General features: G+C 37.0%; 3 protein-coding genes across 3 annotated transcripts in view; 1 reads left to right on the top strand and 2 right to left on the bottom strand.

Annotated features, from left to right (window-relative positions):
• Positions 1–5080: 5080 nt before the first annotated feature.
• On the bottom strand, positions 5081–5915 carry LOC140169309 (uncharacterized). Its single transcript, XM_072192569.1, has 2 exons — positions 5910–5915; positions 5081–5659 (listed from the first exon to the last, which is right to left on the bottom strand). The coding sequence occupies exons 1-2, from the start codon at positions 5913–5915 to the stop codon at positions 5081–5083; spliced, it is 585 nt and encodes a 194-aa protein (XP_072048670.1).
• A 2208-nt stretch (positions 5916–8123) lies between these two features.
• LOC140169591 (medium-chain acyl-CoA ligase ACSF2, mitochondrial-like) overlaps positions 8124–27081 on the top strand; it is a 54245-nt gene continuing 35287 nt past the window's right edge. The window contains exon 1 of the mRNA XM_072192859.1: positions 8124–8618. Within this exon, the coding sequence (XP_072048960.1) occupies positions 8436–8618 (183 nt within the window). The 5' untranslated portion in view covers positions 8124–8435. The remainder of the gene's footprint in view (positions 8619–27081) is intronic.
• Positions 22407–26775, bottom strand: LOC140165289 (uncharacterized). Its single transcript, XM_072188633.1, has 3 exons — positions 26763–26775; positions 23730–24690; positions 22407–23312 (listed from the first exon to the last, which is right to left on the bottom strand). Exons 1-3 carry the CDS (start codon positions 26768–26770, stop codon positions 22767–22769), a joined length of 1515 nt encoding a protein of 504 aa, XP_072044734.1. The 5' UTR covers positions 26771–26775; the 3' UTR covers positions 22407–22766.

Raw genomic sequence — 27081 nt, 5'->3', positions numbered from 1 at the left:
TTTATTTTAAATGTTTATTTTTGCAGAGCTTATTTTCTGTCATGGATCATCTGATAAATTTCATAAGGGAGGGGGAGGGAGGGAGGGAGATACTTGAGACTGAACAAGTGAGAGTGGGAGGGGGTGAGGAAGAAAGAGAGGAGAGGGAGAGACGGAAAGACTAGAAAGAGAAGCACTCGAGAGAAGAGAGTAGGGATCGGGGATGGAGTGGGGAAACTGATCATGGGGGGGGGGGAGATATACATTGATACGAGGGAAGGGCGACACTGTGGCCCTGCACAAGTGCATTGAGGTGCGACAGGCTCATAAGCGGACCTTTTATGTTTTAAGGGCTTATTTTCAACGTTTTTATAGATAAAAGTGGGCTTTGTCATTCGGATTGGCATGCATTTTGCCAAATGAATGTAGATCAATTTAAAAATGTTAAAGACGAGAGGGCGCTAGACCATTGAAAACACCGGTGTTTCATAATCTTGCATCTCCCGCTTTTATTGACATAGGCATCCGCCCCTATTGAAATAAGCTGATTGGTACTTCAAAGTTGACAATGAAGTCAGATTACAGTAAACTTACTGAATCCCTTGCGTTTTCGTATCTGAACAATAGACTTACGGAAACTGAAACGATAAAAAGACCCTTAGGTTGTGCAAGGTTATATTTTAACTTTCCAAAGATCATTTGAGCCAATAATGATAATGATCAAGTGCCTACAGCTTAACGTGTGTCTTTTGATAACATGCAACATTAATGTTGGAGTTTTAAAAGGTTTAAACTTTGCATTACAATTGAATGGACATATTCCAAAGACATTAATGTGAGTGAGAAATTATATAAGCCAGCTGGAATTCTTTATGCAATAATAATTATTATTATTATTACAAGGATTTATTGAGAGCATTACCACAAAGTCCAATGCGCTTTATAAAAATACATGCAAAGTACAACTACAAGAGACATAAATACATATCAAAAGCCTTATATAAAAATGGCAATATTACCAACTTCAACAACAAAAATATACATAAACATATCTGCATGGAAATTCAAAGAATAAATTATTATAATATTAAAACCATTGTATTTATATGAAACATCATTAAAAACCAATTCTTTATGTAACATTTATATCAACATTAACGAAAAAGATATTTAAAAGTACCGGGCATCATCTTACATGCAAGCTTGTATTTTTTCAATATCGTGCAGGTTTTCAAATTTGAATAAAACCTAATTAAAAGTTTTGCAAGAAACAGATTGTTTAGAAAGAACGAAAAGGATATCACCGAACAAAATATGAACACATTGACAGTGTTAACCACTAGTGCGCATTGTGTTGAATGATCTTTCTTCCAAACTTCGAATGAAATGAATTGACGCATGCGTTATGTAATCACTCATTTCTTCGGAATGATATTTAGATTTTTGGAATCTGATGTCTATTTCTCGACTTACGTCCAAATTTATCCTTCCGGTAATTTTTTCCTGAGACACCCTGTATCCTGTAAATAAGATGTTTCGTGACATATTGACGATGATATTGGTGAATAATTGATATTTTCAACCAAATTTTGTTTTGTCTTGAAAATAAATCGGAAAGCAAATAATGATTCTAGGGTCTATCATGTATAGGATTGAATCATATCTAGCCTACAGGGTGTCCCAGTAAAAAAATATCGGGTGAATTAATTTGGACATAAGTAGGCATCAGAATCTAAAAAAAAAAAAAAAAAAAATTTAGTGTGATCGGTTGACTGATTGTGAAGAAATGAGCGATTGCATAACGCAAGCACCAATTCCAAGTTTGAAATACGATTATAAACATGTCGATAGGCTTTATATTTTGTTCCGTGAAATCTTTTTCGTTCTTCTTAAACAACCTGTTTCTTGCAAAAATTTGAAAATATTGCACGATAAAAAAAATGAAAGCTTGTATGTATGATGAGTAGTAAAGGCCGCTTTAGGGCCCATTTAATATTCACGAGCTAATGAATATTAATAAAGTAGACGTAGAATTGTATTGATGCGTGCATTGTGCATTCACCCATTTCTTTGCAACCAGTCAAGCGAATCAAATAAAATGTGCGTATATGATGCACAATAAAATGCGCTACGCACTGCATCATTAATTTGTTTGATTCCGATGTCTTTTTCTCGACCTAATTTTAAAATTCATTCACCCGGTATTTTTTATTGAACGCCTTGTATATACATGCAATAAGTGTTGTGGCGATATATTTTATATCCCGTGCCCTTCTATTTTCATTTATTATTTAATCAAAATTATGTTGTCATTCACCGCCAGTGAGAAATCACTCCCCATATCATTTCGATTAGACCATCGGAAAACGTCACAATGGTCTTTTGTTAACAGAGGTCTTGTGGAAAATGCGAGATATGCTTTAGTTGTAGCTTGTAGTAGTCACTCAGAGAGATAAAACCCCTCTCTAAAATATCCATGTGCGTCCAGATTTGGAAACAAGCTATTTATCAACTTGGATAATGGAGTTTGTTATACTCCCAGTTCACTTGTTTGTTTGTTTTATTATAAAGTTACGAACGGAATGAAGAAGATGTGGTAAGGTAATAAATAACTTAAATACCAGTAAATTGTGGTTTGGAATGGATTATCTTGTTGTTGGTGTGATAATATTCGTGCATGGCTGAGTCTGAAAGCCTAAATAAGACCCTGGTCGAACCTCTAGTTCTCTGGAGAGCTTTTATTAGCGCCCATACTAATGCCAATTCTATGATGAAGAGCCGGAGAACAGAACTACCAATCTGAAGGACTAGCCTAGACGAGCGGGCCAAGACACTTCTACCAAGCCGTGTGAGTTATACTGGTACCAACCTCGCCGCCTAAAATATTTTGCGAGTCGTTTTCGCCATAGCTCTTTATTAGATAAGCATATCATTCATATATATAAATTCATTTAAATGTACGATCTTTTTTAAATGATGAATTTGGTTATTTTTTTAACCTGATGGCATTTGGTATATTTGTAATTTATATACTACAATCTATAAATTAGCTACATGTATTTTGAATGGAGTTTCAACTTTGTCAATACTGCTGTTTTCTTTTGACAATTTGAATGACTTGAAAGAAATTTGTAAACAACTTAAATTTTTTACACTTGCGCTGGAATAACATTATAATTACAAAAAGGCAAACGATGTCCAAAATGTGATACGATCGGATTATATTTATTGTTATATTGCAATAGTTCATATTTAGAAGGCCTACGCTGGTTCTTTTAATTTATGTTTAAAATCTGTTAATCAACTGCAGGTTGATTTGGTTATAAATTGTTTCAGTAAAGTCTAGAGAACTAACGTGGATAGTTTCTTGGTTAAATTTGTTTCAATACCGTTACGGTTTAAAATATCGGGATTCCCGAATGCGACTTTTATAGTCTGTAAAAGACATTAAAAATTGTCAGATAAGGGCTTATAAATTGGACAGTAAGATCCACAATATAGGTATCTACATTCCTTCTCATATCTTTAAATGCCAAAAGGGTATAACCCCCTGAGTGTTGTCAAATGAGAGAGAAATTATTTTTCCCGCCGGGGGTGACACTCATCATCAGACCCGGATCAATATTCATATTTTGGGTCCTTCTCATATCTTGAAATGCCAAGAAGGTATGCCCCCCGAGTGGTATCAAATGAAAGAGAAAAAAGTAAAGAATATTATAAAAATAATTTCCGGGGGGGGGGGGGACCCTCATCATAAGACTCGGGTCAATATTCGTATTTTAGGCCCTTTTCATGTCTAGATATCCCAAGAATGTATGACCCCCGGGTGAAAGTGGTATACCACAATATAAAATGCCAAAGCCCCATAGTTCAGTGCGGTAACCGCTCTAGTTTTTTTCTGAAAAGCAAAATTGTAATTGCTCATTATGAAAGTCGATTTTACGCAACGCAAGTTTAATATGCGCGAAAATGCCAAAAGTGTCCCAACTCGTTGTCTGGACGATTTAGTTAATGATCATAGCGTTTGAGCCCGAACTAGTAAAGAAACCAAGTAAAGTTTTTCTCTTAGCCAAGGCGTTACCAATTCCATTGTCCCCATGATTTCTTTTATTTTTTTCTGAGAAGCGAAATTGTATATAAAATTGTATATAAAAAATCAATATGAAGATTGATAGCACAGAAATACTACTAAAATATATGTGAGCCCTCGGCACAACTGAGCCCTGAAGTCGCCAATCATCATTTTTGAGATATTCAACCAAAATATTCTGCTTGAAATTAGCTTTAAAATGATGTATATCATGTCTATAGTACTTGACATTTAAGTAGTGAAAAATCAATAAAACAGTCAATAAATCCTTTGTTTCCTATTGTTTATTGTTAAGTTCGATGGAGCATATCTCAATAGTGGCACTGGCGACATCCGGGCTCAGTTGTGCCGAGGGGTCACATATTTGATTTACAACATGACAGGAAATTGAAGTCGAAACATCCAACAAATAAAAGACTTACAATTCCAGAATCATAAAAATGAGAGTTGTATATTGTATCAAATGCAATCGAAAGAGATGATTTCAGTTAAGGATCAATAAGTTCTTGGAAAACTAAGATGAGCTTTGTAAGTTTCTGCAACATCCCATAACGCCCATTTTGATACATCATTGCCTAAACTCAAGATCCGCAAGACCTATGTGATCTTAAATGCGATCATTGGTTTCCTTAATTCATTTCTTAGGAATTATTCAATGTATTCTTATTGAGAAATACACTGCATTTGCCCAGTTTACATCGATTTTCATTATCTAAATCAATATACTATTGAGAAATAACACTTTGATGTTTTGCCGAAGTTCAGTCTACAAATCATATACTTTGACAACTTGCATTTATTGTTGTGAATGAGTTATGTACGTTTTACAAGAGTGTTGCTGTTTCAGCCCTCTGCAAAAGTATATCTGTGACATTTGAATTCGTCTACACACTCGATAAAAAATGATCAATGCAATTCTTGCCAAAGCTCACTACCATTCGCCAGATTGTGTAAACTACCAATTCGCAACAGTTTAAAATAGTTGCTAACCTTAAAGTATAATTATACCAATCACCCCGCTATCTTTGCTAGATTAAATTCTTGTTTCAGTGGATTACACTGAAATGACCACATAAGTTCTAAACCAAAGTCTCCTTCGACAATTTTTGTATAAATTCTTCTGAATTTCTTGTAAATTTCGTCGTTTGGAAGCCATGATAATCCATAGGTTTTGTATATAACTGCGGAAATAGCTGATATATCGTAATGATGTCGTATTGTCTTCTTGGATCTGTCTTTTGCAGTTTTAACACCCTTCCAAGATGCATCACGTGGACTTATACACGCCCTGTTCAGGGCACAAGTCCTAAGCATTGGTACTGAATGCGAGAAAGCGGTTGAGTTCATCATGATGAAGTACCCGTCATTAGATAATAATGGTGCCTGGTTAATGCTAGTTCTATCTTCCTTTTGTACATGGAAGTAATCTAACATTGCCGGGTGTGTAGAATCAAATAATGTCAGATCTGGTTCGATTATGCTAAAGATCCCATGACTCTGACTAATGTACGGATATAATGTGTTGAGTGGTGCCCGGAAACGCATTTTGGGATGTGCCATGAAGCATGAACCGAATTCTTGCAAACAATCCTAGTAAAATTAAAGAAAATTAAAAAAAAAAATATATATAAAAAGGCAATGTCCTGGGGTACTCAGTACAAATGGCCATACGGGGACGTGCCGCAAACATGGGTCGCATTTTTGGCCGCTTGGTATATCAATGACCCTTATGTTTTCCGTTTTTGTGGTATACGCATTGGGAAGTAAGTTGAAATTGGTATTGAAATGGGGTCTAAATCAGATTTTGGTATATCAATGGGTCGAAAATCTTTAAACTCACTTGCATGAATTTCACGAAAATAAATTGTCTGATCGTGTCCAAATAAGGGACATTATAGAAGATAATGATAATATAAGAATTATGGTTTAAACAATAAAGTTCTGGTACTCTGTATACGTTCTCGACCACGATAATTACTACTGAAGACTGAAGTTACTAAGACAGACAACAAGAAATGCCAATACCATTTAAACATCAATGTGTACGCCATGTATATATTATCAAGTTGTTTAATTCACTTCATACACAACTTAGAGTGATAGTAAAACATCACTTCAGGTGGTATGTTAAATCAGTAACAACCTAAAGAGGTTAATGCGTACGACATTTATACGTCAATATGCACGACATTTGCACATCTAAGCGACATGTATGCGTCAAGTTGCTGAATTTACTTCATATACCACTTGAAGTGATCAACTTAGAGTAAAACACCACCTCAGGTGGTATGATAAAGCAGTTCAGCAACCTAAAGTGGTAAGTGTGTACGATATGTATATTAGTCAATATACATGACATCTACACGTCTGAAAGCGTATAGCCTATCTACAGATTCATGTCGCTTTATATATTATATATTATATGTGGCTGTTAGCTCGAGATACTCTAGCTAAAATACAGGTTTACATTTACTATCTTACATTATCTTGCTGTATTTCAGCTAGAGCTCCAAACGACAAGCTTCCGGGTTTTTTTTGGAGAACAATACTGTTACGTAAGATGAAGAAGAAACTCGCCTCGGAGCGATTAGTGAGGATTAGGAGAGTGGATAAGAATTTGACAGTGGAGGATACGAAGGACACGCCGATTGTTAGTTGTCAATCATGAATTGCCACAACGTATTAATATTTTACTGCATGGCATTCCCAAACACCAAGACAAATTATGCCGTATTTTTCCAAAGATCATCTCATATGAAGTAAGCTGAATGCGATCTGTATACTTTTGTAACATTCCGATCGCTTTTTATCACCTATTATCGGCGAATTTGCTTGAAAACACGTGAGTTCATGTTGTGTAAACATAATTAGCATAGACACAAATGAAATTACGATGCAATACAATGCAATTTGAATGCGCAGCAGATCTATAGAAATAACGTTGCCCGGTTTTATGCAGAATTAGACCCTGTCTGGTGGCTGTCGTACACCTACACGTTAAGTTTAATACTATAAACATAATGTAATAATAATTTACATGCATTATGCTATAGGTAAAATGTATCACAATATCATGCAGTGATCATTCCAATGCAAACAGCAGGATCCTATGTAGTGCCGCTGATTAGCCTCTAAGTAATGTCTCGAGGTCAAGAACATACATAGTTCGCTCAGCGTGATCAATGCTGTGATTGATGTTCATGAGATAATGGACCATCTATATAATATTTCACCATTGACCTAGCTAGTGGGTGGTAATTATTCTTAATACAACTCAGAACTGAAGATATAGAACATACCATAATAGTTGGGTAGCCGTCGGCTACAATGCACTCAAAACGTGAAATGATTCGGCCTTGGCAGAAATTTTAAACTGCATTCCATCACCCGTTTTACACCTTCCGCGAAAACACAGGTAGACAAAAGAAAGATTAAAGTTTACAACACAATACAGTTCCTTCGACAAAACACACAGCTGGTCTATTCGCTGTTGAAGTGACATAATAATCGGATTAACTACACGCGGTATCTATGCATTGATGTACTTGCAAACAAAAGGACTATGTATGAATAGATGCGACGGGATTACCTGCGGAATTATCTCCATTATATATATTATTAACTATTCATTCTATTAACCCTCCTCGCCCTTGCATCTTCTCTATGTGTTAGGCGGCTTTTATTTGCACAATTGGACGCTCAAAACACCAGGTTGGTGCTAGCGGCTACCCAAAGATGTCCGACCAAATCCTGACCATGACTTGGCTCGTTGGATTCGTCTATAGCAGGATATATATGTAAATACACGTATTTTTACATTTTACATTTTACATTTTACATATATATATATATATATATACATAACATGTACACACTAAAGTTGCGATAGTTTCGTATAGTTTGGTTATGTTTTATACATGTTCAGGGGCCAAAACAAATCTTTCACAACCTTTAATGGTGTTTTCACCCTGGAACATGTATTAAACATTATAAAACCCTAAGAAACTATACGTCACTTTAGTGCATACATGTTGAGGCGCCAAGTGGACTTACGGTATTCTTGCACTCAGGTCTTCATGTGTTTCGCCATTAAGGGTGTAATTTGGTTATGTGAAGATTCCCAATAAAGGGGTGTATTTCAGAGTTGGTCGGACGCGGGTGGGTAGCACTTTTGTGTGAGAGTGACCTCGATTTCCATTTGATCTTGTGATCATAAACAGTGAAATAAGTAATAAGTCGCAGTTTGTAAAGGGGCTTTCACGGCTAAAACGTTTTGATATGTAATGAGGTTTAATAATGCGCTTCTGCACTGGCAACAAGTAGATGCTACAGAGTATAGGCTGGTCTACATTTTGAAGCAGCAGAAATGACAAAAATGGCGACAGAAAAATTGACGAAAAGTTACCTTCATGTTCCTCGTAAACGCCTTTTTATTGGGGTATCCGTCGGACAACAGTTATACAAAATGGCGGACAAGTATGCAGATAAAGAAATGTATGTGTTTTATGTCGACAAAGAGAGGATTACTTTCCAACAAATGAAAGAACAGGTATGTAATGTATGTATAATTATATACATGTATATACTTCCATGTTTAATTCGTGTCAAATTTTTAACGTCCTGTTGCAAACAATACCGGGTATAAAATACTTGAGATATTGCGAAATAACAAATTGTTAAAATCAATTTACTGCTTGGACTTATTATTATTTAGAAAATACGTCACGTCACCGTAGATAAATCATTTGGGGAAAAAGATACATTATGATTGATAGAATATGTTTTTGTTTTGTTTTTGTTTCTTAAGTTTTTATTCTTCCCCCATATTTGTTTAATATATTTCTAAAATATTCCGTAGAATAATAATATTATGGTCGTTTAAAATGTGTACAAGGTATATAGGAATCATGATTTTGAAATAATAATGAAAGGTTTTGAAAGAATAACCACTACACGACCTTTGACCCATATATTAAATAAAATAAAAAAGAGCTTTCGTCAGTGTTTCTTTTAACCAAGTTTGATCGAGATCAGCGCAAGCGTCTGGCACCAGTAGTATTTTGAAAGAGCGTTATAAGAATCAGAAGATTCGACGGCTCAAACGTATTTCAATCGACTTAAAGGTATCCTAATGTAACAAAGACATTTAAACTAATGACTTGTGGAGAAACAAAATATAACTGAATAAAAAATCTTGCTGATACCGTAAAACCCCGTCTACATGCATATAGTGTGCTTCTGATGAAAGCTACATTAATCCAGTCGCCATTATGGAGTTTGTGCAAATAAATTACGGATCCAAGCATATACAAACAAGTATTATTTTAAGACCGATCAATTGTATTGATATATTAACGCTTGCTTCGAATTAATTAAGCTTTTATAAAAAAACACTATGTATGCTTGTAGACGGGGTTTTACGGTATTTAGAGTCTGGTAGTCTTCCTGTGATCCTGCTTTGAATAAGTCTAGTCAGCTGTCATTAGATGTGAGGTGCGTTATGCAATTTTTCCCCTTTTTTTTATCAGGATACGTGCAAATTGACTCTTAAGGGAGTGTTTATAAATACTTTGTTGGGGGCCGCTGGAATTTTTTTTTTCATGTCGAAATTATTTCAACCCCCCTCTTCGTAAACTTTTTTGATCCCCTCTTAATGAACCTAAAATGTTTGACCCCCTCATATTAGGTTTAAAACTATTTTGACCCCCCCTCATTTTAATGTAGCCTACCAATCTACATCAAAGGACAGGGGAAACATATTAATGATACTAAAATTTGTATTGATGTGCAATGAAATTGTATGTCCATGTAATTGATATAAAATATGTGAAATTGTGGGATTGTTTTATCATTTTGTAAAGTATGTTTTATGCAACCCGGTATTAAAAAAAACATTCATTTATGATTGGAATCAGTGGTGATGAAAGCATTGAAATTTAGGGGGTCGGGGACTTCTGAATGACTTATCAAAATAAAGTCTGCACAAAAAGTAACGCAGCTGTTATAAATACGCCTATAGCTTCAGAACTAAAAAAAATGTTTTCACAATATTTCAACATAAAACGAATGATGATTAATTTACGCGCATTTGGATACCCCATTTGTCCAGTTTCGTTCAATATTATCAACACAGCAGGGTTTTGAAAGAAAATTACCCGAATTTCAAAGTTGCAGCAATTTGTATTGATTTGAAGTAAGCGCGAAGATAATGGCAGGCTTTACGTGCTACAGTGCTTGCATAATAACCATTGATCGCTGTAAACTGCAACTTTTAAATTCGAGTATTTTTCTTTAAAAGCACTACTGTGTTGTTAATATTGAACGACATTTGACAAACTGGGTATCAAAATGCGCGTAAATAAATAGCGTATTTATAACACCTGCGTTACTTTTTGTGCAGACTTTTCATAAAGTACCTGCTCAATTACTCTTATCTGGAATGAACTTTTGTTCTGGTTTTTAATACTGGAAAATACCAGGCTATTTTATATTTTTTGCTTCAGGACTAATGTTGCTAAAGTTTTAACACTCCCCCCCCCTGGTCATACACACAAAGCGGAAAAAGTACTCATAATGTAATGATATGAACATCTCAAAAAAGTAACTAACCCCACTTAAATAACGATCATTTCTCAAAAAGGGCGATTGTATTACATATCTGTAAAATGCGTTGGAAGCAAAATTTATTTCTGCGCATTTTAACACCTCATTTGAAGCAATTGTCTAAATATTGACGCCGCAGCGTACATTTAAGGGCTGGGGTATGAGCGACCTTGAAGTACAGGTATCTGGAGAAGGGAAGCAACGAGTTACCCCAAATCACAGCGACAGGTAGTGACTGGACCGCCGAGTGCTAATATATATTTATTTTGGAAGGTTCGTGTTTGTTTTAAATTTTGGGGCGTTTTTCCAAAATTTCATATGTTTGCCGATATTTCAAAAAAGCGACATGCCAAAGACAAATCTTTTTACACATACTTTGTTATTGCTAATACAACTCTTTTCTGCATACCTACGTTACAATTCGTTGTGGTGATTTAGTAATATTATAAATTTTGTGACTGCATTTTTGCGTTTTCGATGCGATTTTAGGCTTACCGTGATTTAACGTTGATATCTGGTCTTGCTCCTTTTATAATTTTACTTTGACCGTCGGCTTTTGTAAATAACAGAATGCAGATTGGCTCTGAATAAGTATCGTAGTCCTCTTGGTGGGTTTTTTCATGATATAATTAGTTTGTATTTGCATGTAACAACCCAAAATCGACCTCTGAATTCGGGGTTGAATGCTGTTTCCGGAATACCTGTGGACTCAAACAAGTGCACGAGTGGCGACGATGGTTTTATACTTCCCGCATTCATGATTGCGTCAACGCCTATTAATATACTTCTTTGTATAGGTTGAGTGCAGCTGGTATACAAAAAAATTGGTTACATGTCAATGACCATTAACTTCAGGGATAGATCCTTTGCACGCCTTTCTATCATGCAGTATCTTTACACACAGACATGTGCCCGTGTCATGTGCCTATATTGCGCAACGTTAAAGGTTAATATATATTTTTTGACATGGAGAAGACTGTGTGCTTCTATGGCCGAGTGGTCTAAGGCATTGCCTCATTTCAAATATTGAGTTTTAGTTTTGGTTTTGGTTTTGGTCACGTGGTTTTCTATTGTCCTGCCTAACCACTTGAATCACAAGATATCGAACTCATTGTTTCTACCTCTTGTTTAAAACTAAACATTTGTGACAGGTAGTTTCGGTTTTGGTTTCAGTTTCTTATAAGTGATGTGACGAATAAAATTACAGGATTTTCGAGTTACCTGATCTAAGTATACAAAAGAAATGTTTAAATTTCGCAGTGCAATATTCACGAGCAGAGAAGTCGAACAAAGCAGTCTACATTTGAAAGCATTGATTTAGTTTGAAAGCATTGACTTGAGACTACGAAATAGCCTAAGCTGATTTCACTGTGAAAATATATAGACCATCGAAATATTTGCATTCGACATTACAAAAGGGGCCACTATTGTAATTGTATAATGTGCTATAAACAAAATCGATTCATGTCCTTAATCCCATGTACCAGAATCGATGGAAGCCACTATATATGACCTCTAATAACCTAATGACTTTTACTGAAGCAATTTTTACTGCAAAAAGTAGAAGATAGAGGGGAGAAGTGATTGTGTGATGTGTGTGTGTGTGGGGGGGGTTGGAGGGCAAGGGGATATGGGCCGGGAGAGAGAGAAACATATGAGAGAGAGCATTGGAAGTGAAAGAGAAGGGGAGGAGAGCTCGAGATGAAGATATCGAATGTAGGGGAGGAGGAGGGGAAAGGGGTAATTTAGGGAAGATGTGGTTATATAGGAGGGGAGCCCCTCTTAAAGAGGTACGGGGTGTGCTGCCCGGGGATAATAAACTAATTCATAATCAAACCATCTCCATGCATCGTTTATGTTTCATACAAACAAACAAATCCCCCACCCCACCCCATCCTTCAATATACGCGCATATATATGATTTCTAGGCCTAGAACTCGTGAGTGTAATATGCCACCTACCGTCGACAGAGAGCATCAACTGTCGTCCGCGGGATAGATTTCCGATATCAATCATGATAATAATTATGTTAGCACAATAGGCTATTGTATACTTCTGGTTATATAGACCACTTGGCATGTGACGTCATTGCCCGGCAGTATGCGCGCGCATTATGACAATTTACATTGTTCTTTGCCCTGCAGTGTGCGTACGCATCGTAGTCTGCTAAGGGCATGTGCATTTTAAATCGCCCGCCACATTTCATACAGTACAAGAAAGCCAATGAACAGTGTAGCGGCTCGTTCGAGCATATCGATAGACGAGTCCCTCGCCTTTGTTGATAAACAGTGATGTCAAGTGGTCTATACCCTATACTGTGTCCTCCCAGCATAATAGTGTTATGATTGCAGACCAGATCAGCTCTACTTTTTAATCCCTTGATTTTTGGTTTCTGAACAAAAGAGAAACCAAAACTATATATTTGAAATGAGGGATTGTGGTTTCTTAGTTGCTGTTCTCAGTGTCGCTTGTTCGAATCCGAGCGTATGTTTCTTTTTCTTATGCGCTGATTTATTTTTCCAGCGTAGGTCCTAGAAAAACTAATTTACAATTTCTTTTTGTATTATTTATTTATTTATTTATTTATTTATTTATTTATTTATTTATTTATTTATTTATTTATTTATTTATTTATTTATTTATTTATTTTTCGATTAATTATTTGATGATTGAGTGAGCAGATTTATCGATTGCTACTTTAGTTGTGGGTGACATCGTACATTAGTATTGATTTTTCCGTGAAACATTATCAAGAATTAATATCACAGGTTTTATTGCAGATAGGAAGTTGGCTTAGTGATGCTATCTGTTGATTCAGAACCGGAAGGTGCCGGGTTCGATTCCCATCTATGTCTATTTTTTTTAAAGACTTGGAAAATTACTGCAGTAAGTTTATTTGGCGCGCGATCTCAGTTATTCATTTTCTGATGGCTGTGCCTCTTACAGGCACCCTCCCTCTGGAATCCAAACCACGGTTCGCTCATAACACCTCCCTTAAATCAATGTAACCCAAGATTTGATAGTTGCAGTAAATTCTATTGATACGTATTCAGTATAATGAAAGGAAATCTGCTCGGCTCTTATGAATATGTTCGTTTTGTTTCATGCATTTGGGGGTCAAAATGCCGGGAAAATCAATATCTATTGTCATTATTCTTATCGTTGGTCAATATTCACTTAATCTGTCGTTGAAACATGAAGAGTTCACACATTTTTAAATGCCCCGCCAAGTTGTCATTTCAACGGTTAAGTCAGATCAGGTTAGGCTGGTCATCTTCGTAACATCTCACCTTTTGAACATGCCAAGATTCCAAGAGACTTCATATTGATGGACAATAATGCAACTCCACATAGGACTAGGATAACCAACCAGTTTCTGGAACATGAAGGCATCAATCGTATATTACGGCCTGCCAAATCTCCAGACCTGAACATGTTGGAGCATTTGTTGGGACATTTAAAGTACCAGGTAGACAAGAGGATCAAGCCAACAACAACTTTGATTGGACTGCAACAAATTCTGAGACGGGAATGGGCAGCAATAGACCATCAGACGCATCAGACGTCTTGTAAACAGTATGAGGCGGAGGTGCTTGGCAGTTATTGAGGCAGAAGGAAGCCACACCCAATATTAACTGATATGAAAATGAACATTACAACAATAGTTACAAGAGACATTTGTAAAAACCATTAAATCACATGAGTTTAAAACTGAAAATGACAATGTATCTAATGATATCTGAGTGTTTTTGTAGATTGACAGGTGCAGTCAGTGGCCATGCACGGAGATACCGCTCTGTTTTGTGTGCTACAACTCCGCGTGCACAGGTCATTTACCGGGCGGTCAATTTTTCAGACCTATTTTCATTCAACGAATGTGGCCGATTGCGTTGGTCAAATTTCACAATTTTGGTATCAATTTGAAGGGAAAAACATTTTTTACTATGAAATGTTCATAATTTAGTAAAAATCGTGAATTTACTTGCCATTTATGTGAAATATATATCTCGTTATTTACGCCGACGAAAAATGTTAATTTCCACCATTTCTCGCCATCCAAGCACATCGAAACAAATATCACACTTTTGGTAGAGTTTATACTTCCATATAATTCCATTTTAAACGGATGAATTTAAGAAAGAGAGTCAAGAATACGGTTTTTATAAGGCCATGTCTACTTCGTGAATTACGAAAATGTTTGTTTACCATGGAGCTATAAATAGTACTCCAAGGGCATAGATAGTCGTTACCGCGCATGCGTGATTGGCTGGGTGGATGACCTCCTGACCTGGCGTGATTAACAAGAATATCTTTTTAAAAAACCAGACGCACGAAGAAAATCATTTGTATTACTTCAGACTTTGAATAATTTTATGTTTTTGATTGTATTCTGTGAATTCAACCCGGGGAATTCAAAAATAAAACGAATGTAAATTTCAATATTTTTTGTTCTCTTGGGAAAGGAAAAAAAAATCTGAACAGTGGTGGAACATGGGGCAAAAAAACAACTGACCAGTGGTGAAGCATGGGGCATCACATAAGGGGGGGGCAGTGACCATGATGGGGGGGGGGGGTCACAAGCCACTTTTTGGCATTTTTTCTATTTTTTAAGGGGATGTGCAATAATTTTTTTTTTGCAAACATGGGGAGCAAATTAAGCAATTTTCGGCAAGTTGAAAGGGGAGGGCAAGCGATATTTGCCACATTTATAAAACACATTTTAAATAAAATCAAGACGATAGTTTTGATAATTGGTTTGGGAAAGAACCCAAACATTTGGCACATGCACAGGGGCATCAAGGATAAATATAATTTTTTAATTGTAATTATTGCACAGATCCCTAAGTGCATAGGTATGCATTTTTGGATTGTATCTTTTGTTTATCTAACAGCAGTCTTACAGAAAAATCTTCATAAACACTTGGTTTAAAATCAACTTAAATGTTTTATTTTTCTTTTAAAACACCAATAACATTCTGTCACAAATACAAAGTAGTTAAAAAAACATAAAATAAACAAAACAAAAATATAATACTGTTTAAAAGGTTAATAGCACAAAATAAACAAAACAAAAATATAATACTTCTTAATAAATAGGTTACTGAAATATAACTTTACTTGCTTTTTACAATAAGTACAAACCATAACTAGGCAAGGATACTTCTTTTGCATGTTCAGTTTAAGAACAATATAATTAGGCACACATAATACTGTATAATTATCAAGTGTACATTTATAAGCTGCTCATGTTTTGTCAATTTCACACACATTTTGTATAGCACTTATAAATTGGTAATAAGGCAACAAAACATGTTCTATGGGTGCGCCTGCGGCCCGACCGACCCAGATTGTTCGTTTTGAGATTCTTTTTATTTTTTGGTTTGGATCAAGAGGATCGAGTTTGACAGAAATCGCTGTATGAATATATATTTGGTTGACTGAAAAATGTGTACTAAGAGATGAAAAAAAACTTCACAAAAAAAATGCAATTTATTGACTGATTTTGGTGATTTTAGAGCCATTTGCTAAAAAAATTCCTGAAATACTTGAAGGCCTGTTCCCCTGTAGAACATGGTTTTTTGTTGCCTAACCCCTACATGTACATGTATCATTTGTTGGCTTTGTCATTTTTATAGCACCGGTTTAACTTGTAGCTAATAGTAATAGTTACATTTTGTAATAACTTGTTTTAACACAAAAACATCATAGCGTAACTATTAAAGTATAAGAAGTTTTACAGTTGCCACCAAATCAAGGTTATAGTATGGAATACACAGCTGCTTACAGTTTGTCAATTTTACACAATATTGTCAGTTATTCTTTGGTATAATAATATAGCACCACGAGGAAGGAAATGAATTGTAATACATGGACATCGTAACACTGAGTTGTTTTCTTATCAATCTGTTCCATGGACATTTAAACCAAAATGTTATTCCTGCTCTTCATCACTACTATACACATTGCATTCCATGAGTGAGTTTATGAATGGTCTTTCATCTTCCTCTTTCTCCTCAATACTGTCATCTGACATGTATTCCCCTGATTCTGAATCCGACTGTAATTCCTCGCCGTCGGATTCCGATTCATGATCACTTCTCAAATGATGATCTCCCACTACATTTATGTCAACTTGACCACTGGAAGCATTTTCATGAACCACCTGACTTGGGACCTGAGTATTTTTCGAGGTATTTTCACAAAACTTGCAAGAGCACCCAGGGCCACATTTCTTCTTATTTTTGAAGCAACTGCAGCGTCCTGTAACACACCTGTTTTTTTCGCTTTTGCACCCACAACCTTTGGTTAAAAATATAACATTGTCCCTTACTTTCTGCATATTTTCGATGGTATCCCACACAACAGACACCAACCCATCATCATTCACTTCCCACCCATATGAGGTCAATTGTGGATAATCAAAATCTTCTTCCAGCGCTTTACCCCACACTGTTGTCACCCAACAGGATCGCTTCCAATGAAATTCTAAGGCCTCTAGAGTTGGAAGAAGTTCGTGCTCATACGTCCCTTGCCAACTGGCTTTTCTTATTCTTTCTAAAAATAATGAATGTTGCTCATCCAAATTGTTCCTTGAGAAACTCTTGAAGAGCTCTTCAGGTGTATCAAACTCATGAAGTGAAACACGAAAAAAAAAAAAAACACACACCCTACAAGTCGATAAAATGCATGCAATGATGAATGAGCTAAAGTGCTTTCACCACAATTAATGAAGCTAGCATACTGAAAGAGTGTGTTAAAAAATGTTGATTTCCCTTTTTCCTTAAAATATGAAACAAAATCACAACCAGAACTGACATACAAACATTGCACTATTTTACATCTAAGGTTTACATCAATTTCTGCAAGAGTGTCATCACTGTTCACAGCTTCTCGTAAATTGTTCATATTTAAATATTTACCACTTTTTGATGAATCATATTGTATATACACTTGTTTATTTACAAACATTGTCATTAGCGGCAATCCCACCATGGCAATATCACGGTCGACAGATCTTATAAGAATGTTGATAGCTTTTGTATCATGCACATGAAGCCATATTTGAGTGTCACTTTCTTCATGATTACATTGAAAATGATATGGCCGTTGCCCATTTGAATCGGCACATATTGTGACGGGGCTTTCAATGCCCAAAGCTCGGTGAAACCCACCAGAAACTATGAAAGATTTTGATGTTCTTATGAGCTTTGGTTGAACAATTTTCAAAAATGTCTCAAACATATACACACACACCAAATGTTTATTTCGCCTATTTTTTAAGAAACTTGACCATGCTTTAGAGGATGCCAGATTTGGTAAAGGTGTTTGATCATTTATTGGTACATTGAAAGCAGCAATATCTTCGTCATTTTGGTCACGTCTACCCTGTTCAATAACTTTGGGGGATAAACCCTGTGTGCCACTTTGATCAAATAACACTCTTACCTCTTGATAGCCAGCTCTGTAATAAGGCAGGACCCATTCCTTAATCAATCTCAAAGCAAAATCATGAAATGTTTTAACACCTCTAGGATCTTTATAAATGAGATTCATGCCTTCTAAAATAATACACCAATTTACCTGGGGACTTGGCAAAGTCTCAACAATGACAGGAGATGCATCTTCATATCTTTTGTGGAAGTACCCATATGTGATGCTCTTCCTGCCAGTAACAGGGGTGTTGTTTTCATTACAAATTGCTCGGGGGGTTTCAATGTACTGCAATACTTGAGATTCTATAGAACCCCCCTCACTCAAGAGATTGATGGTTCGTTTAAAACACTTGGTAATAATTTTGCGTTCTTTTTCCATGCTTGAAATTCTACGTTTGGTGTACTTCTTTTCGGAAAATGTTTTTAGTCTATGTTTTTTAATGACTGTGTGCTTTACACTTGTCTCTTTCAGAATTCTTGACTCAACATATGCCTCAAAAGATGCTGTGCCAATTTCGCCATAGCTAGTCAAGTCCTTCTCAACCCCTGGGGAAACCTCCACACCAGTAAAAGCATGGAACAGATGTTCACTATGAGTGGAGAAAATGTTACTTTCTTCCATTTTTTGAAAATAGGCACAAATGTTGTCATGATCAGCAATTATGACTGTGGGAGAAAGATCTCTATGCATAGTAGTTTTTTCTCTTTTATGCTTGTGTGCTACTTGATTGTCATAATTGTTGATCATAACAGCTACATACTCAAGCGTATGAACTGTTGAAGAGATATCTGCTGGTGTATTTTTCACTATAACTGATTTTACATGCTTGTTGATACCCATCTCATGCCATTCATCTAAGCCTACACAAGAAAAATTAATGCCAGATATGCTACATGCAAATGCGCCATTCTCAAAATGTTTCAAAATATAATCTGGCAGGCCAAACATTTGACTCAAGTGTACAGAAAGCCACTTGCTGTAATTGTAGCGGTCAAATGCATGAAAAAGTGTGCACATCTTTTTCACAGCAGAAAGACGGCCAATCCAATTTCTAGTGCGAAGCGAAATATAAAATTCTATGTATGCAAACATGTCAACATTTAAAAACCTATTCCAAAATGCAAATGTTTTGTACTTTTTGGACATAGTAGAGCGGTATTCATCCATCTCCTCCCGGAAGAAGGGAAATAATGCATCTTCCAATTGTTTCTGCGCATTCAAAAATGAAGCCATATCTGAAAACTTAGGTGCAACCAAGGTGTTTAAAACTTCCTTTGTTTTTTGTAAAATTTCATCATTAGACAATGAGGCATCACTATTGGTTCTTTGCGCAAAAAACATTTTTAATTGAAACATGTATATGGATTCGTAAGACTGCATTAGAAATCTATGGGTCTTCTTGAAATTACCACAATGTTGTAATTTTGACAAGTTCATGCTAAAATGTGTTTTCTTTGCCAAATCTTTCAACCCAGCATCCCAATAGATTTTCATGATAACCTCTTGGAAATTTTTGAGGACGTGCCAATCCCCAACGTAAGGGATAACCCAGTCCATAGCACTGCCATATTCCAGTTTCACTTGATTGATGTATTGAAATGTCTTCATATCCCCTATTACTACAAGATGATTCAATACTTTAGAAAGTTGAAACCTTTGGCTAAGATCATGCAAAACCATTTTGACAGTAGCAACACAATCTGCTTTTTCATCAAGAATGCTCAGATAACCACATCTAGATTTTTCACAAGTGGGTGACTGTTCAAGTGCAAGCTTACATTTCAAAGTAGGGAGAAGAGTATTTTTAAGGTTACATTTAATTTTACTGTACCTTTCCAATATATACAACAACATCTTATTGGACAGAACACCACTCTGAAAGATTTCATTAACAGATGGGCGAAAAACATCAAGACATAATTGATGGCGCAAAAATGTTTTGTAGAGTGGCTGCACAAAGTCAGCTTTTCCAGGAATAAAATTTGATTTCTCTTTACGGAATGAAAACAGTTGCCTGTATGGTTTTCTTAATGTGTTTGCCTTCTTTCCTTGCTCACTTGTGTATGTACCTGCATTTTCAACACTATCAGGCTCAGACTCTGGATCAAACACATGAGAATCACTTCCAGTTAGTGCTTCAGAAAGAGTCACATTACCAGAGTTGGAATCTGCAGCTAAATTACTTATTGTCCACTTCTCGTATACTGTGTCTCCTTCACCAGAATTGTCAAGAAAATCAAGTTGTTCAAATTCATCACTTGAACTTAAGAGATCAAAATGACCAGCAATACCATTAGAATCATGTGTATATAACAATCTGATGGGTGGTGCACAATTAAAAAAATGTGTGGGGTAGACAGCTATTTTTTGTTGGATATTGCATGATGAATACTGATAAACTTGAATTTGTGTTTTAAGCAAAAAAGCTGCCACTGTTATTTCAAGTGATCCAGCAAATGTGCTGGAATTATAGTTTTTGGCAATACGCGCCTCAAAAGATTCATCAAACTCGCCATCTCGATTTTCAAGTAAGAGAGGTTGAGCTTGTTCTGGCAAGTTTTTTAGAATGTCAATACTTGCACTCATGAAATTTGCAATGGCATGTCGCAATTGATCGGCTAAAGATGTCTCCAATTGAAATAATTCTGGGTCTTGGGGTAGACCAATTACATTTCGTATGCAATTTAAAAGATCAGCCTTCCCACAAATTGCGAGGCATCTGTAAAAACAACGACCACACCCATACGTTTTCACCACGGTGAGGTTGGTATGCTGTTCAAGCTTTTCAAAATGATTTAATTTTTCAGAAATGGGCAATGGCTGTTGAGCCATCACTGATGTACCATGCCAGCTACGGCCTCCCTTCTCTTGATTGGACAGAGTTACCGCAGCATAAGGCGACAGAGAATCTATGTTGTCAATTGAGACTACAGTAAATGTTTCATCAAGCAATGACTTTGGTTTGTCAGATTTTTTTGAAACAATTTCTCCAAGAAAACGATCATATGTTTTTAAGCCAACACACCAACCACTTTGGTTAAACATTTCCATCAGCTTTGGAGAATTTGATAGCTGTTTTATTATACCAGCATGAATGATATGAAACGGGTAATTATTATGGTCATTCATGACAAATTGTATGAAAAACATCAATATAACTCTTCTGTTGAAACGCTCTTTTGCATAATCATTATCAGACTTTTGTAAAACATGTTCCGAAAATGAAAAATTTTGACATAACTCTGTTTCCTCTGAATGATTCATAGTCAAAACATTTAACCAATTCCACAACACAGGATCTGTATGTTTTTGCATTAAATCATGAAAATCAATATCATCTACTTCAAGAGGATTTTGTTTGTAATATTCTTGATTTGCCTTTGCTTGAATTTTCAGCCTGCAGTTTAGCTCCTTACCAACACACAGTAAATCAACATTCATTTGTTTTGGTGTGTGAGAATCAGATTCCGAGTTGCTGTCTTTCTCACGGTCAAATCTCCTTTTACTCACTCTGAGCTGAAATAGTGATTCATGTAATGCTTTTCTCATATTACAAAATGTATATAAAAGAAGATGACTATGATTTGTTGCAAGCGATTTTTCAACTTGTAAAAGATGCCCAAAAAAACCAGACAACCCTGATAACAACCAGTTTACTTTCTTGGATTGAATATGAACATACTTCCCATCAAGAAAAACTTTGCTCAATGTGTGTAGTTTATCCTCATAAACCTCATGCACATCAACTGCCAAAACTGCTTGATCTTTTTCAAAAATTTTGCAAACATACAGTGAGGTTTCAACTAATGCTTTCTTGTGTAGAATATCCTCCTCTGACAAATTGCTTAAGTCTGGATTTTCCAAATCATAAACAACATCAACAAGAGTACGTTTTTCAGGACGCTTTAAATTATATACACACATATAGCAAGTTGGGCATAAAATGCTCTCAGTATTAAGCTGTACATTATCCATTACTTGATTGAGATGATGACTGAATTTATCTAAATCTACATTTGAACAGAAATATCGTCTTTGATATATTTTAATTATCGAGTTACATGCTGAACAATGAGATGAAAACCTGGAGTTGTATAATACATTATAATGGGTTTTACATAAGTCAATAGTTGATGTTTCAATATGAGCATTTTCCTTGAGCTGTTCAGGGATAGCAAATGTGTGGTAAATAATTGATCTAATGTGGGGCTGCAGATTCAGTTGCTGAAATTTCATTACAAAATTGAAAATTAGAAAGAACACAAGTTGGTCGGGTTTTTTACGAGTTTTTGTAGGGTATAGCTTGGATTATTTAGTTTGTTGTTATAAACTATACGACATGCATTGCATATACACCCTTTTTCGCTGATGCCCTCATACTCATATTTGATCAAATCAATAAGTTCTTTCTTTTTCATCTTTTGTAAATGAAACCAGCGTACATTATCACCGTTGGCGTCACATAATTGGCATGGACCACATTTAATTTTGCCACATACATCCACTTTTTGGCTTTTTGTCTGATTGGGGGTGGTTACTGATGAGCGTGATCGTCTAGAGGAACTCTGGACTTCATTATTACAACTACGACTAGTTGACACTCGTTTTCGTTTTTTGGACTCTTCGACGTGAGGGACTCCGTCTTTGTCCTCCCCGTTTCTTACCCCAACTGCACCCCAGTAGACATACAAGAATAACTGTTCATGCATGATATACAACTGCATGTACCACAATGCATATTTACCATACTGTGTGGTAGTTTATAATCAACCAGTGACTTGGCTGCGGACGGTGACGTGACTGCGGGCGGTGTCGTGGCTGCGGGCGGTGTCGTGGCTGCGGGCGGTGTCGTGGCTGCGGGCGGTGACGTGGCTGCGGGCGGTGACGTGGCTGCGGGCGGTGTCGTGGATGCGGTCTGTGACGTGGCTGCGGGCGGTGACGGGGCTGCGGGCGGTGTCGTGGCTGCGGGCGGTGTCGTGGCTGCGGGCGGTGACGTGGCTGCGGGCGGTGACGTGGCTGCGGGCGGTGACGTGGCTGCGGGCGGTGTCGTGGCTGCGGGCGGTGTCGTGGCTGCGGGCGGTGACGTGGCTACGGGCGGTGTCGTGGCTGCGGGCGGTGACGTGGCTGCGGGCGGTATCGTGGCTGCAGGTGGATTGGGACTGGTGGGGACAGGTGGGGACTGTATCGTCCTACAGGGCACACATTTCTGTATAAAGTAAAATAAAAAGTCATAATTAATTGGACTTCGAGGATTATCAAGTATGGCAAAATGTTATTACTCACATGGTTGTGGTTTCCTGTATTATTTTTGGCAGATCATTTATAAGTTATTCAACATGATAAACCTAATTTAATTTAATGTTTTCATGAATACATGAAGTGTTAAACTGTTCTTAGGTATTATCTTATATTCCTAGTTAAATACATAAATTTATTTAAAAACCTATAAATATGAAAATTGCAAAATTTAAATGTGTAAAATACTATCAAACACACAACCAAATCCAAAATGATCATTTGTTTCCTGATTTTTTTTTTTTTGGGGGGGGGGGTCCATGCTACAAAACATTCATTTTAAGTCCATGTACTAGTCATGTATACTGGTACTTTTTAAATAACATACCTTGGGGCTCCGTTTTTTTCGCTTCTTCTTGTGTGCATTGAGCCGCCGCCGTCTCTTCTTCCCTTGCTGTCTGCTCATTACATATGGCGTTGGTGGTGATGGTAGTCCCGACAACTTCTCCTTCACGCATACCGGTTTCAGCAGATATGCTCTGGCCGTTGGAAGCGCAATAGCAGGCGCATCGCATACAGGCTCCATCTGCTTCCAACCACGTCGGAAGAAATAGCTGCCATCTCCATCAACCTCTTTAATAAGAGGCTTCGCCATTCTCCGGAATCGACGGTTTGTACGATCTCGAGGTGGCTTCAGTGGTGCCGGTTGAGTTGCCGGAGGCTGACTTACATGTAATGGTGCATCTTTCTTTGGCTTTGTGTACCTATGCAGTGGTGGTATCTGATGAGATGCAACTTGATCCAGGACCAAAGGCCACAACCGTTGTTCAATAGCATGCTGCATAGCTAAACCAAATAGGTTGTAACCTTCTCGGTTGAAATGCAAGTTATCTACAGCAAATAAGTTCCAAGAATTTTGGCAAAATCTGCTCAAATTGAAAAAATGGCAGTTAGCTGATTTGCACAAACGTGCCATTTCAATGTTAAAGTACTCTATGCTATCTTTAATGTCTTCCTCGTCATATCTGGGTAGAACAGCAGAAACAAGCACAGGTATGCTGAATTTCTGTTGAGCTGCTATAATTAGGCGGTTGAAGTCACGCATTTCTCTTACAACCAGATCTCGTCTGGCCCAATTGTTAGTCCCTACATGAAGAACAACTGCTACTGTACTTTCGCTTATTGTTTCAGTATCGTCTTCGATGTGAAATTTTAGAGTTCTGAACGTAGCACCTGGTAATGTTCTAACATCAGCATAAAATTTCTCAGACCAGATGTCCTTGGACAGCAGCTTCGTCAAGGAGTCTCCATACACCCGCACACGTGGTCGTGGGTGCAGGGCCCAGGACCTGAAAGCGAAAAAATAAATAAATAAATAAAAATTATACAGTTCTCTCAAGTTAATAGAAAATAAATTAGAGGGTAGGAAAAATGCAATAATTGATGGCAGTGACTTGCCAAATAAATTTATACAATTGTGAGCCACAAAATTGTGACTTTATTGGTGACTTTCCTTTTAATGATTGTAGGCTTAGCACCTGGGTCTAGGTCCAGAACTCTTCAAATCTCCCCCCCCCAAAAAATTTTTTATTTTTATTTTTAATTTCTGAATTTTTTTCAGTACAAAAATTAGGAAATTTGAATAATTCGGAAACTGGCGTCTCGGTGGTGAAAGAAAAAGGGGATAAATAAATTGTAAAAAAATGTTTACAAATTGTGAAACAAACTTTATCTTTTCAAAGAAGGTCCCATCTTTTTGCCAACATTTTTTCTATTTCTTGCAAATATCTGACAATATAGCACCAGAATCCGTAATATTGTGTGTGCCTTTTTTCAGTGAAAATCAATGGCTGACAGTGGCAGTGCCGGGGTGGGGGTTTGGTGTCAGTCAGAACTCTTGCCCCTCCCAGTTGCTCACAGTAAACACCCTAAAAATCACAGATTGAAGGACGGCAGTAGACAGTGATTGCTCTCGCTCTCCTCAAAAGGCAATCCCTGCCCCCCCCGAAAAATTTCTGGTGCCCCACTGAGGGGCTGTGCAATAGTTATGTGCCGGGGGGGGTAAAATTTCAAACGGCTCGTCAAAATCGCTTGCCCCACCCTCTTGGCCCGCCAAAAATTCTTTGCCCCCCCTTGAACGAATGCCAAATTTTTGGGATCCCAAATTGCAAACCTTAAATGATCTAGATGTATGTTTCGAGCGCAGCGAGCAGGAAAATTTGCATATTTATTAGCGTTTCCATACTGTTTTCCTTTTTAGAGCGATTTATTAAAAAGGCGCCCCATGAATGTATGCCAAAAAAATCGCTTGCCCCCCCCCCTCTTGGCTTTCCAAAAATTGCTTGCCCCTAAGGGTGTGAGTGAGTCCCGGGAATTCGAGTCCCGCCCGAGAATCCTGTTACCCGAGCAGGAAATTCCCTGCCTGGGTACCCGAAGTTAAAAAAAAAAAAAAAAAAATTTTTGTTGCAATTTTGGGTACCCAGTTACCCGCCCCCAAAACACGCCGGGTAACCGGGCACAAAATTACCCGAAAAATCACACCCGTACTTGCCCCCCCTTTCGGCAAACATTTCTTGCTCCCCCCAATTTTACCCTCCCACCAGGGCTCATAATTATTGCACAGCCCCCGACGGCTGATAAAAATATAGTATTTTGCTGTAAACCTTTGTCCACCCCATGCATGGTTAATTTGGACAAAAATTTCGCCGCCGACATTTCATACGTGTCGTGGGTTGTGTCTTGTCAATATTGCGGAAATACGTTCTTGATTCTCGTCAAATAATTACTTCAATACTTGTACATTACATTGACAGGCTACAGCAATTTATTTATAATCGTAAAAAATAATTTAAAAAAATTAATACAATTAAATAAAATCCACTCTCACCATCGTAAAAGACAGTGATCATATTAATAATATACTTCTGAATCAAGAAATTTAGAAAATATTACCAAGTGTGTGATGGGTAGATGTATTTCTGCACGACAATGGCTGCATTGAACATAGCCTACACATACACAACATGGCATCAATGCACATGACACACACGTCGCTAACAACCCTGTCGAATTCTGAGTGCATTCGCCGTCTTTGCGTGATACTGACGAGAACATGTTCACCAAAATGGCGTTTTAGAAGAATAATGAGGCTTACTTTAAAGAGCATTTTATCGATGAAAATAAACTCGCAGCACAATGGTTTTGGCAGTACGAGCAAGATCGTGAAAAATTCTTTCGATAAAACTTCATATATTTCCCTCATTTCTAAGAAGACAGTCAAGAATACGGACTTTGTAGTGACATTTTTCACTACAAAAATTATCGAACGAAAGTTTGTACAACTCGTATCAACCTAAAATGATGAAAAAACCCACATATTTGGTATCAAAATGTTCAGAAAAAAATGTATCTTTTCACTTACCCGGCCATGTTGGAAGCTCTGCATCAAATCACCCACAATTCCTCATTTTATTAAACTACCGCGGGTTGACATTTACTCCTTTCCGATTCGTCACAAGGCTGACATTACTATTTTCGCGAAAACAAAACAGCGATATTTTGACCGTCACAGCAAGGTTGGCCACTGACTGGGTGTTTTATTGTTTTCTGGGCTATCGTATCAAATGAAGTGTCAAAATGTGCAGAAATAAATTCTGCTTCCAACACATGTTACAGATTTGTAATACAATAGCCCGTTTTTGAATAATGGCTATTGTTTAGTGGGGGGTTAGTTACTTTTT

Source organism: Amphiura filiformis, chromosome 1, assembly GCF_039555335.1.
Source record: "Amphiura filiformis chromosome 1, Afil_fr2py, whole genome shotgun sequence".
Classification (NCBI taxonomy): domain Eukaryota; kingdom Metazoa; phylum Echinodermata; class Ophiuroidea; order Amphilepidida; family Amphiuridae; genus Amphiura; species Amphiura filiformis.
Note: the sequence above shows the minus strand (reverse complement) of the source record. Positions and strands in the feature narration are given on the sequence as shown.